Source organism: Mesoplodon mirus (genome assembly GCF_964341445.2).
Source record: "Mesoplodon mirus genome assembly, chromosome: 4".
Classification (NCBI taxonomy): Eukaryota; Metazoa; Chordata; class Mammalia; order Artiodactyla; family Ziphiidae; genus Mesoplodon; species Mesoplodon mirus.
Genome location: NC_138979.1, coordinates 73,384,771 through 73,398,251, shown reverse-complemented (window position 1 = coordinate 73,398,251; position 13,481 = coordinate 73,384,771). Strand labels below are relative to the sequence as shown.

Below are 13,481 nucleotides of genomic sequence, written 5' to 3'. Positions count from 1 at the left end.
AAAAATGAATTAGGTTGAGATTTTGGAGGGGGTGGAATATCTAACTTAAATTTTATCTCAGTCTTTTATCTCATCTTTATTCATGATTATTTTTATTAAATGTTCATCAAACTAGTAAGCCCTCAGCATGAGATGTCCTGGACTTATATAATTTGAGATGCCAAGAAGCCAAGCAGCAGATAGCAGCAGCACCACCACAGAGTTGAATACAAAATACAAATACTATTTTTACAATGAAATTAGCAGAGTGGCTATTGCTTGACCAGGGAAGTTGGTGGAGGCCAGAGAGAAGCCAGGAAGACTTGCTAACTTCCCAGAAGAAAGCCTACTAAGAGGAACCAATCTCAAGGAAGAAAAGGAAAATGAGAAGCTGGCATGTATACAGCACTTTACAGCTTATACACACCATTTTCTTACTTTAGCTTCCCTAAACACTATAAAGTGAGATTATTTTACAGAAAAAGAAACCGAAGCTCAGAGTGAAGTGTACAACGGAAGGGCACACAGCTGGAATCCAGGTCAGGGATGTGGTCAGAAGGGTTGGGCCTCTAAAGCCTTAGATGTTCAGACAATCCCCCTGCTGCCCAGACATCCAATGGCTGATAATGGGAGAAAACAGTCCTTCCTCCTTTCCTGGCACCTATGGTCACCACCTCTGAGGCTGGTACCTAAGGGTTTGATTTCTATACAAGGCACACATGGAGGGATGCTGCTATCATTTTGCACCTATACGTTTGCTGTGCTCTCTGCTGCCCCAGTGACATGGGGCCACAGTAGACAGGTGCTGCCCTTGGTGAAAGAAGGGTGCAGAGGAAGGTAAGAGAAATCCCTCCTCCACACCCTGCACCATCCACCCACACACAGTCTGGCCTTGGTTCCTCCACTGCAGGTGATGTCTGGTACAAGTATCTGCATGCCTCTGTTTACTTACCCGTAAAATGGGGAGAAGAGCATCTTGCTTCCATCCCTCCTACTGAGTGGCAAGACGGGAGCAGAGGTAGCCTGCTGGTTTGAACAAATCTCGAGCCAGGCCCATCCTCCTAACCTGCTCTCTGGGAGCCGCCTCCTATGGCTGAGTACCCGACTCTGATCCCAGGCTCCCAGGATCATGTGGGTGGATGTCAACAGGAGGAGCCACAGGTGAGGTTGTTGGCCCCCAAGGCCAACTGCTGCTGGTCAGGAGGGTCTGCCTCCAGACCCTGCAGGCCCTGCTGGGCCCAGGCACCCAGACGCTGGGGCTCAACATCCAGGTAGAGGCCCTGGCATGAGACATCTGCCCACGTTTCCAAGAGGCCTGAGCGGGGGCTACGGGGCCAGCCAGGCAAGACAGGGAGCCCAGGGACTGGCAGGAGCAGCTAAGGAAAGAGACAGCATTGTTCTGGGACTCATCAGTGTCAGTAAACCTGGCATCAAGAACAGATTCACTGATGTTGGTCAGCCCCGGGGGACCCATTATCCCCTTTCCCTGCTTCACCTGTGCATTCTAAGCCACAACAGCATAGGACCCTTTCATTCCCAGAAGGCAGGTGGTCTGATGACAGGTTTGCAAAAGTTTAAAAGCTTATTCCACTATCCAGGACACTCAGCAGCACTGCAGTGAGGAAGGAGAGAGAGGATAGAGATGGACACTGAGAGCCCCCAAACAAACAGAAGGAGCCTCAGGACAGTAAGGAGTGTCCGCATTGCTTGGCACTTGAGATTACTCACAGAAGGAAATGGACTGAGGGGCTGAGGGTTCTGGGGATTAAACCACTGCTTTTGTCCTCCAGTTGATGCCCCACATCATCGTTCCAGAAACCTGAGGGATGACATACATGAGAAGCCGCTTCCATGTCTCAGATAGGACCTGGAGCAAGTCCCTGGCTTCGGTGGAACGTTTGAGAGGAGCTGGATGTGCTTCCTTGGCAAGTTGAGCAACCTACGCGATAAGCGCTTCAACACTTAAAGCTGCAAAGATCTCACGTGCTTTCTCTTTTGTTTATTTATTTTTTTAAAAAAATAAGGTATAATGTATGCCTTTAAAAAAAAATCAGAACAATTGCATCCCAGGGCCTCGGGCTGGAGCCCCGCTGTGAGCCTGTGAAGGTCAGGGGCCTGGCCGCGCTGGGACGCCACAGCACGGGGAAGGAAGGGCCAAAGGCTTTTCCTTAGCCTTCTGCCCCTCGGCGTGTGACGCCCAGGGCCGGGGGAGATTCCGCGCCCGCTTGCCCGCAGTCCCGGCACGGGCCGAGTGGGGCGCGGCGGGCGTCGGTCCTGCAAGCCCGGCCCCGGCGTCTGGACTCTAGGCCGAGGCACGTGGGCAGCGACGCGGGGCCTCCCCGCGGGGTCCCCGACCCCGGACGCGGCGCAAGGCCCTCAGCGGGCGGGCGGGCGCGCCTTCCCGGAGCGCGGGGCGCGGACCGAAGTTGGGCGAGTGCACGGAGCGTCAGCGGGCCGGGGGCGGCAGGTGCCGCGGGCGGACTCGCCAGCCAGCGCTGCGGCCCCGCGCCCCCGATTCCTGCCCCGGCCCGCTGCCCGAGCCCTGGGACTTCCGGGGCCCGGCGGCGTTTCGGGAGCTCCTCCAAGGGAAGCCTCCCGGGCGGGGAGCGCGCGGCGCGGTGGCCGGGCGGGGGGTGGCCGGGCTCCCGCAGGGGCGGCGGCGGGGTGGGGTGAGGCGGGCCGGCCCCCTCCCCTCACGCCAGCCCTCCCTTCCTCCAGTCCTGCAGCCAATTAGACAGCCCCCTCGGGCGGGAGGCGTGGGGCGCTCCATAAAGCGGCGCGGAGCTGTCACCCCGCGAGTAGGCTGCGCACCGCCCAGGCCGGAGCAGGCGCCGAAAACTCGGGCGCTTCGGACCCGGGAGCGTGGAGGAGCCATGGCCACCACCAACGGGGCCGTGGAGAACGGGCAGCCGGACAGGAAGTCACCCGCCCTGCCGCGCCCCGTCCGCAACCTGGAGGTCAAGTTCACCAAGGTGAGACGGGCCCGCGTCCCACCCGACGGCCGCCTGGCTCCGCGCTGGGCTGCCCGGCCACGGTGGCGGGGACCAGGGGTGAGCAGGCCGGGAGCCCCGCTGCTCCGCTCCGAGAGTGCGGGGAGCTGGGGCGGCGCGCCCTCAGCTGAGTTCGCCTGGCGCTCCTGTGACTCGAGCCTCTCCGCTCAGCCGGGCCCTCCCGAAGCAGCGTTCAGCACTGGGCATCCCGGGCGGGCGTCCGCCGCGCACCCCAAAAGGGACTCCAAGATCCGCACGCCAAGACCGGCTCTCGGGCGCGAAAACCGGGCGAGGGAGGCTCTGCAGCGGCCGCGCGGTGCCAGGCTGAAGCCCGGCGCGGCCCCGACGTGCCCCTGCAGGGCCCGCTTTGAAGGCGAGCGGTGGTGCGCCGTGACTTGGGCGCGGTGGTCTTCCCGCAGACCCTGCGGCGTAGTTTCCGGGGCTGAAGGGGTCGGGCTTCGAGAGGGTCAGAGGGTGCCTGAAAACACCAAGAGCCGACCTGAGAGGTCAGGCTGCCTCGGGAAGTGTCCGGAAACGTCAGCGAGAGCAAGCGGAGAGAAGTCGGGCACCTCCTGTGCTTAGCTCTTACCAGCTTACCAGTAGAACGAGGGCTAGTAGGAAGGTGCTCACTGATGAGACTGTCCCGGAGCCCAGAGACCTTGGTCTTGGCAGATCATGGTCTCAGATCTGAGCCTGGGAAACCGCGGGTGGCAGGGCCCCATCGCGCCGCGGAGTTCCGAGGCTCGCTGTCGTTTTTGCGCTGTGGGCTAGGAGGCTGGAGCACCGGCAAAGCGGTGAGAACACCTGCCTAGGGCAGAAAGGAAGATGGCGAGGCCTGGAGCCCGGGCTGAGCAGGGCTGGGAGCTCCGTTGCCAGCGGGGAGCGTGTCCCCTCCGGTGGGAAGACACCCCGAGGCTGTTTGGAGGCCGTTGGTCTGGCACTGGGGGCACTTCAGGGGTGCAGGCCAAGAGGCACGGTTGGCTTCACTTTCCCCAAGTTTGTCTCCTTTTATTTTTGCATCTTATCCATTGCCCCCAACTCCAGCTGACACAGCACTTAGAAAATTCCTCCATCAATTTTACTTTCACAAGTAGCAATTATGTCTCTCAAATAGTTTTAATCAAGCAGAGAAAGTTGTAGGCCACTATGTGTGGCCTTCAGATTTTGATCTCTTGGCGCTTATTGTCGGCTGGACCTCTGATCACATGACATTAAAATTAACTGTTTCCAGAGGGCTCTGTAATCAACAGAGACACTTCGATGGAGATTATTTTTAATGTAGTTTCCTAAGTAGTATCAGCTTCAGCGTGCAAATTCCAACTCATATTCTGGGAACAGTGAAAATAGTACCTAAATTTTTTTAGCCCCTAACACTCGTGGTGGTCACCTGTTGTTGTTGGTAGTAGCGTTTTGTTTTATTTTTGTTTTATTGGATTTTAAAAAACAGTATAGGAACCAGAAATTACATATATTATTTTCCTATTCCTTTTTACCTTTTTTTAGTGCTCTCAGAGCAATGGAGTCACATATGGAAAGTTACCTCTTTGTCTGCAATTCTTTCTGCCCTTTCACAAGTGTAAATGCAGCCCTTACGTAGAGAGGTGGATTTTAGCACATTCACAGAGTGACCGGTGTTTGTTGTCCTGCTGGGTGCCCCCTCTTCTTAGTGGAACAGAACCGGGTTGTGACTAAGGCTGAGGGAAGGGCATGAGATGGCGGGGGCTGGAGAGCCAGGATCCTTAGTGGCTCCTAGGCGATGATGACTGCAGCAGCCTGACAGTAGACTGCTGTACCCTCCTTTCCTCTGGAGGGCAAGACCTCTGCCTCTCTGTCCTTGCTCCAGGCCCACCTCCACAGAGGCCTCCTCCTAGCAGCTGTGGGTTTGGGGCAGCCTGTGTGGTTGTGACTGAGGGTGGGGAGCCCAGGCAAGCAATGCTTAAGGAGCCCCTGGCTGCAGAGGCAGCCCACAGGGCTGAGGAAAGAAGCGGGAGAAACAGAACTACAGTATCGAGGCCCCCGAGGCCCCCGAGGCCCCCTGGCTGTGGAGTGTGTGAGCAGTAACGGTCTGTTATTTTTCAAACCTGACTCATGGTGCTTCTTGTTAATGGAGGACAAGCTGGAAATGGTGGGTCTGAGCCCCAGCCTTGGGGGACCATTTCCCAGGGTAAGTCCAGTCTCCAGAAGGACGAAGTTCCTTTGTTCTCATGTTTTAACACTGGGCTCTGCTCTGTGATTTTGGTGAGGGGTGGTTCCCCCCAAAACCCCCACATAGGTCTCAGAGGGTAGCAGCCCGTTTCACTTCATAGGGCCCCTTCCTTTCCTTCCAGTAGTAGAAATTCTTTTTTAAGATTTTCTGGCTCATTAAAACACTGGTTTTTATGATCTGTTTTATGAAAAATAAAATTCACTCAAATTTCCTTTTCTGAAAATATGCTCCTTTTGAGTATAGCTGAGGTCCAATGGAAGTTTCTGTAAGTGGCGTCAGCAGAACTCACTGTGTGACCACCACCTTCGCCTCTTCTGGGGCACCCGTATCTTGACAATAGCTGTGGTTTTCCAGCTCAGTCTGGATAGTATACCATTCCGTTCCTTCAAAATGTGAGTCCCATCCACTCAATGTACCATAATTTTATTCCTCTATAAGTTTTGTTTCATACCAATTCACAAGTCAAGGGGAACAGATTTTTTCTAGACCCATTTTCCTGTTTTGGGGTTCAAAACAATACAGCCAGCATAATTGGTAGGCCACACTTACCCCTTCCTCATTTGTGTTTTTGTTTTCTTTTATTGGAGAGAAAAAGCAACAGTAGAAACCACTTACAAAATTACTTACTAATGTAGTATAAAGAAAAAATTTTTGCTAAATCAGAAACATTGTGATGGGAAAATATGAGTATCGTTGAGCAGTCTGAAGTTTTTTTAAGTTGCTGGTTAGAAAGGACTATGGATCAATGTCATGAACGACCAAGTAATTTTTTTTTTTTTTTTGGAGGAGCATGCTTGGAGATGAAGTATAACAGACATCTGATCATTGCAATCTGTTTTTATCCCCTTATTTATATTCTCTTCTACCACCTTCTCATTTTCCCTCCTCCTTGGAATTGATACCAGGAAGGTCCTAGAATCAGCAGTTTTCACTGACAGTCTCTATTATCTAACCCACGAAATTTCATCTTCCGACAAATGGGCCTCTCTTCCTGGCTGCACTTTCCTCCCCACGCTAACTTAACTCCTCCTCTCTACTTATTAATTTCTCACTGTTACCGAGTGATTGCCTGCTGGATGGCAAAAGTGAACTCTTGGATTTGGTTTCAGCTGGAAGAATAAACCTGTAATTGTAGCCTGGCCTTTTCCGTGCGCTTCCCTGGGGGCCTGGCCTCACGTTGAAGGCGCTGAGCTTCCAGAAGTCAGATGGGCACAGCCCACGGCCGAGGGTCGCTCTCAGCTCTGGACCCCACACAGGGATGGAGGGGCCCTCTGCCCACCTGCCCAGCCAGAGCTGGCCTTCTGTACATTGTCCCCACCGCGCTCAAATTTCCCTGCTTTCCAGGGAGAGTTATCAAAACAGTGCACCAGTGGCTTCCCAGAGCGGGCTTCCTTCCCTGTGAGCTTAGGAGTTTTTACAGGACAGCCCAGGACAGAGAACATAGTCAGGTTGCACACTGGATGAGTTGGCTCCCCTCTAATCCATCCTCACTGGGGAGTCAAGTATTCCGAATGAATGAAATTCCCAGTCACTGAAATTAATCCTTGTAGTGATGCAATTCTCCCTTTAAATGACTCAAAGATATGCATATAGATATAGACATAGAATAAATGCATATAGAGGTGTGCATATAAACATATGCATATAGATATAGAGATGGAATCTGATGAGCTAGTTCTATACTTAGAAATTATTGATGACATTTTACTTGATGGAAATGCTTCTAAAGCATATCAGTCATGTTTGCGACTGGAGTCTCTCTGATGCCACGATGGGCTCTGATGACAAAGTTCTCCCAAGCTGGTACAGCAGGAGATTGCCTGTCCTCTCACTGGGTAGCCTGGGCCTCCATTCTGTCAGAACATGTTTTATGTATTATCTGTCACCTCTGTTCCTAGTTCTTTCCCAAAAGCCCTCTCTTTTAATGCTTTTTAAGGCAGTTAGAACTTAGGGTAAACTAAGAGTAAATAGTACACACATTTCAGTGCATAGACTTGTGAATTCTTTTTAGTTTGCTCACGATGTCTTTTTCTTTTTAATGTCTCTATTCTCGGCTGTGTTCTAGATAACTGAGTCTCTGAAATAAGTGATTTTTGTGAGTTAATTATTTGGTTCTGGATATAAGCCGTTATTTGCTACATATGTTAATATAACCAGAACATTTCCTAACACAGATATCTATCTTTGTATTCCAATACTGGCTTTTATTAAGCCCAACATGAAAATAGACATTTTAAAGGGAATGGGGGAGGGGGGCTGATGTGAATTAATGAGGTTATAGTAAGATCCTTATATAATGCCAGTTCCTTGGTGATCTAGCTGGAGCTTGCAGCAGGAAGGAGGGAGAAGGTAGTGCTCACTGCTGACATACTCTTCAGGGGCAGGTGGATTGCTTATATATATATATATATATATATATATATATATATATATGCATATTTAATCTTCCCTCGAACTTGCTGAGTGTGTAAAATTTAACTTATACCCTTTATGTAACTATCTAACCCTGCTATTTCTCTGTGACTCCATCTTATTGTTTAAAAAAAGAGAGAGAGGGCTTCCCTGGTGGCGCAGTGGTTGAGAGTCCACCTGCGATGCAGGGGACACGGGTTCGTGCCGCGGTCCGGGAAGATCCCACATGCCGCAGAGCGGTTGGGCCCGTGAGTCATGGCCACTGAGCCTGCGCGTCCGGAGCCTGTGCTCCGCAACGGGAGAGGCCACAGCAGTGAAAGGCCCACGTACCGAAAAAAAAAAAAAAGAGAGAGAGAGAGAATATTTTAGAAAAACATTCTAAATTAGTTTTATTGTGGCAAAATGTAGTTCTCTGAAAATGCATTAAAAGTCAGGAGACTTGGATTCTAATTCTGAGTGTGCTCCCGGTTGGGCATGTGGCTCCATCCCCCTTCCAGGTCCTACCTATAAAAAAGGCAGACAGGTAGGTTGGAGGGATAGAAGGAAAAGACGTTACCTAAGGTCCTCAGTATGTTGGAATTATATGATTTTGATTTAAGCCTAATGCATTACAACTTCCTTTCCTGGTTAGATATTCATCAACAATGAATGGAACGAATCCAAGAGTGGAAAAAAGTTTGCCACATATAACCCTTCAACTCTAGAGAAAATATGTGAAGTGGAAGAAGGAGATAAGGTGGGTGCCCCCCTCTCCAGTAATTCAATTACAGATCACTAGAGGAAAAGGAAACGCTTCAGCTGAGTTATAAGGCAGAACTGGCCCACACTGAGGTTGGACCTAAGCGAGCTGCTTCTCAGACACTTGGCCCAGAATGGGATCAATTAGGGACGATGTGCTGCAGAGTCACTCTCCTCTGATAGATGTTTCTCCATCTATGAGGATGACCTCAGCTATCCTTATCACGTGGCTAAAGGAAAGGTTTTTATCAACTGTTTGATACTGGTGGCGTTAAATAATCTTTCCAGAAAGCATTTCCGGCTGGTGTGTTTCACCAAATGCAGCATTCTGGCAGGAGACACTTAAAAAAAAAAAAAAAAAAAGACTTGAAGGAAGAATGACTTGCTAAGTCATGCAGAGGTAATAATGTCATGCAACTGCCAGATTTCTTTTCTACCAGAAACTTAAATTATCTTGTAAAGCTATAGTCTATAACCCTATTTGATAGTGCAGGGTATATTTTATAAGCTATATTATATGTATACATTATATATTATTATATATAAAGCTAAGGGACTCGTGGATGTGTCCTTGATACATTTCAAACCATAAAGTATCTTTTGAATATGTATCATTGGGGGAAAGGTTGAAGGTACAGATTTTGTAAGGAGCGAAGGGAAATGTAACCCTCTCCTCAACCACTAGAGTACTCATCTGATGTTCTTAAGTGTGTAGGTAATGTTGAATGTGAACAGGGTGAATGGCACATGTGTAAAATAGGCTTGAATTTGATCCTACTAGTGATGGTTTTGTGATAGGTATGCAATGCGCAGTGTTTCCACCTATACATGCCCTCCCATGTGCAGCGCCCCATGCTAAGCTCTGTCTACAAAGATACTAGCACTGAGGAGCCCGTGTGAAGATGTGAAGGTGTAGGGGTGGAGCATGATGCAGAGCAGGACTCCCAGGTGCAGTATACAGGTATCAGGGAGGAGAGTAAGATCCCTGCCCCCGGCTCTGGCTTGTCCCATGGTCCCAGTGACTGTTCCAAGCACCAGAAGACAAAGGCTGCCCTGTTCCTGCAGCTGGAGAGGTCCTGGCCTCCACCCCAGAGCCTGGGACAAGGAATTCAAAGACCTAATATCTCCCTTGCCAAAGCTTCTGCTCACCTCTAAGCCCACTTTGGAGACACAGAATCTTGGTGGAGTGTTCCTCTTGACTGGTTCCAGGTGTCCACTGCTGGCTGCACCTCCCTAAGGAAGAGAGGCTCAGAGGGACCTGGGGGGTGAGCCGCTGCCCATCAGCAACCAGAGCCTCAAACCCCATTTTCCTGAACATAAGAATGGGTGTCAGGGAATTCCCTGGCTGTCCAGTGGTTAGGACTACATGCTTCCACTGCAGGGGGCACGGGTCTGATTCCTGGTTGGGGAACTAAGATCCTGCATGCCTCGTGGCATGGCTGAAAAAATAACAATAAATAAAAATTAAAAAAGAATGGGTGTCACTACTCTAAACAGCTCTCATTCTTTCCCAGTAAAGAAGAAGTTTTGATTGTAATTCTTCTATCAGTGCATAGATGATCCAGTTCTTTTTCTATAAAATCATCACAGTTCTGCCCTCAGGGGGTAGGTGAGGTGAGGCTAAAGGGAGAAAAAGTCCCTGATCCTCCCCATCTAGGGACTTTTTCAATGTGGTCAGTTCTGAGATCCAGAGGAGGACTCGTACCCCCCGTTCTTGCTATTGGACTGCAGTCCTCAGCTGCAGTAAAATGCCAAGACAGACATTTCCCACCTAATTGGTGAGCTGTGGGAGTGTGTTTGTATCCAAACTGAGGTAGCAAGTAGATGATCTTTTCCTACTTTGGTCACCAAGAAAAATAATTAAGGTCAGTGGTTTTATGACTATTTTAAACGCTTTGTGTAATCAGAAGGAAAGTTAATCCTTGGCCATTGTAGAAAACTTGAAAGACTTAAGACATAAAGAAGAAAAAAACCACTTGAAAGCCCCCAGCCATTAAAGTGATTGGAAACCTTGCTGTTGCTCTGAGCTTCCTGCCACCCCTCCTTCCTCTGCAGCGGGCGGAGACTCTGCTGTTCTCTGACAGCTGAGCCCTCAGCGAAAGGTGACACACTCTCTCTATTGTTTCGGCCGTGCAGCTCGACGTAGACAAGGCCGTGGAGGCTGCACAAGCCGCCTTCCAGAGAGGCTCGCCGTGGCGCCGGCTGGATGCCCTGAGCCGCGGCCGGCTGCTGCACCAACTGGCGGATCTCGTGGAGAGGGACCGCGCCGTCCTGGCCGTGAGTACATGCACACGGGAGGCGTGGGGCCAGCCGGCCTCCCCGAGGGCCCACCCCCCTCAGAGTGTGGGAGAAAGAACCTAGGGTGCTGTTTTGTGTGGCGGTGGGACAGCTCGGTCCTTTGAGGTGTGGCTTTCCGGCCATAGGCAGGCGTTTATGCTACTGGACGCATACTTTTTGTTTTGAAGTCGGACTTTGGTCCCCTGCAGCTCATCTTCTTGGCCTGGAGGAAGTTCAGCTCCATTAGTGGTTCCCAGACTTGAGATGTTCACAGACAGCTAGGCTGGGCTGGGCTGTATCCTGGTCCCACCTGCACAGTTATGAACTTAACTTGTTTTCTTACATGAACTCCCTTTTAAAGTGAAATTTAACCTCATCCTAAGTGACAGTATCCATGAAATTACAGGTTTAATGTGCTGGTGTATTTTTCCTAATACTTATTAAAATAAATGCTACCACTTAACATAGAAAAGGTGTCCCCATATAGGTTAAAAATCACCCCTATTTCACCCCTGAAGTGGGCAGTGGTGAGTGTGTGTGGAGTGATGGTGAGGGCAGAATAACCTAGTTATAGGAAACCTCAGAGTATGAAAGACCTAGGTTCAAACCCCAGCTCTGCCACTTACTAGCTGTGTGACTTTGGACAAGTTGCTTAACCTCCCTGAGCATATGTTTCTTCATGGACAATATCACGAATAATGATATCTGAGTGTTGTGAGAACGATCCATTTAAAATCCTTAGCAGTCCCTGTCATGCAGTAAGCACTAAATAGATGATAGCTTTTATTAATAATGCTATCTAAAGACCCAGGTTCTAACCTCAGCTACTTGTTCTCCTGGCCAACAAATTTCTAGCACCTTAGTTCCTCAGCTGCAAAATGGGGATCTTTATTCATCCCACTGCATGAGGTTGGCCTGCTCTCATGAGATGGGCTATGAAGACATTTAGGAGTTGTAAGTACAGAATTGAACGAGATCCTGAGACCTTCTTTTGGTCTTGTGGTGAGTGCTTGATCAGAGGAAATCTTGGGGCCCCCTTGTGCCTTGAGGCCTTTGCAGCCTGCACACGCAGCCCTCATATGGCTCAGACTCCTGTGTAAAACTTGCCCCAGACCTGGAGGCCCAGTTGGTAGGAAAGGAAATCTCCTTTTTGGTCTCTGATTTGGAAAAATGGTTCTTTCCTTTCTTGATCTGATGCTGGGAATGAGTAGTCAAGTGGACACCTGCGTGGAGGTCAGTGCCAGCTAGGGCTCTGAAATTGCTCTTGACCCTGATTGTGTGTCTTGGGGTGGAGGGTGGAGAAACTACATTTTGGGTGCTCCTCTGGGGTGCGTTGCACTGAGGGTGCATCCGCACAGAGAGAACTGCACCTTCCTTCCGCCCTCCCCAGCTGGCCAGCCTGAACCCGGGTGAGAAGAGCTCCCTCCCCGGGTCAGTGTCTCTCTCCGCAGAGCCTCTGGTTTCTTCCTGCAACGAAAGCCAGTCTCAACTCTCAAGCTGCCAAACTGGCTTCTTCAAAAACATTTCTGTTTTCACCCAGCATGAGCTCATCGGTCTGCAATGTCCGTGAGGACTAATAGCAGGCGGGAGAGGATGTGCCTGGGCACCCTCCCCACCCTGTCCTCAAGTGTCAGTATCATCTTGGGGAGCAGTGGCTTCAAGGCCACCCTTACCTTCAGCCCTCCTGGCTGTCCTGGCAAGACTGGTGTTAAAGCACATAGAGCAAGTCCCCTCTGCCACCTGACCTCGCTGCCCACAAGAAATAAGATCCAGTTCTTCGCCACATTGTGAAAGGGACAAGAGAATGACTGGCAAATACAGTTTCTAAAACCCAGACCACATCACGGGAAAGCACGCCCTTGATGGGGTTTTCCTGCATTCTCCCGCACAAAGTGCCGCTTTCCATCATGTTCTCTTGCCAGCTTGGTGGCTTTGACAGAGCTGGGCAATTACTTTGTGTTCAGTGTTTGGAGACCATGTGGCAGATCCAGCAGCCCCAGCTCTTCCTCTCCCTCACTGAAGCACCTGGACTCAGACTCTGGCACTTCGGGCGCTCATCTTGGGAGCCTCGAAATAGGGGCTGTCCCTGTTTGCTCTCTTCTCAAGCAGATCTCCACTTCTGAGCCCCTCATTTAAGCCTTGGCGCTGGGGCATCTGAGGCATGTCCCACAGCACTTTTCCTTCATTCTTTAGTATCTGAGGGTTACCGTGTGTTAATTTTTCAAAAGGCATATTTTTCTCCTAAAATGTTAAAAGAAATAAACTTAGAAGCAGCTGTGGTTCCCACATGGTCCAGACACAATAATTGTGTAAAAGTCCCAATGAGTTGCTAACACTTGATCTCTCAGATTCAGGCCTGTGTACTCACCTGCGAATCTTTTTTGATTTTTATTTTTTTAAAGAACTTCCTTTCTAAACCTGTTGTGACCCAGTTTTGCTTGGACAGATTCCATAACACCAACCTGGCAAATTCCTGTTGTCATTCCAGTAAGCAAACGTGACTAAGTTAATAATAAAAAACAGTCAATGCTTGTTGAATGCTCATCATGTACCAGGCTTATTGTGGGCATTTGACCTGTAGTATTTATTATCCTATTTGGAGAACGCTGAGGCCCAGAGAGTTTAGGTAATCTGTCCTAGTTTATCCAGCCAGAGAGGGTAAGCCAGGGCTGGATGTGGGCAGTGGCTCCAGGCCTCGCACGTCCCCACAAAGCTCTGTCCCAGTCTCCTGCCTTTCTCTCCCATCCCAGAAAAGGGCCAAGTGTAAACTCCCCGTTCCACTGACAGACGTGCGGATGCTGTATGGAGCAGCTGGGCCCTGGAGAATTTTGGCATTATTTGCAATTGTTGGGTTTCCCCTGGGAAAATGCAAGTTCCGA

The 13,481-nt window shown here is 50.1% G+C and overlaps 1 protein-coding gene across 1 annotated transcript in view; it reads left to right on the top strand.

Moving 5' to 3' along the window:
* Positions 1-2,803: 2,803 nt before the first annotated feature.
* Positions 2,804-13,481, top strand: part of ALDH1A3 (aldehyde dehydrogenase 1 family member A3) — a 35,621-nt gene continuing 24,943 nt past the window's right edge. Inside the window, exons 1-3 of the mRNA XM_082618290.1 lie at positions 2,804-2,951; positions 8,219-8,323; positions 10,462-10,602. Of these exons, the coding sequence (XP_082474416.1) occupies positions 2,853-2,951; positions 8,219-8,323; positions 10,462-10,602 (345 nt within the window). The 5' untranslated portion in view covers positions 2,804-2,852. The remainder of the gene's footprint in view (positions 2,952-8,218; positions 8,324-10,461; positions 10,603-13,481) is intronic.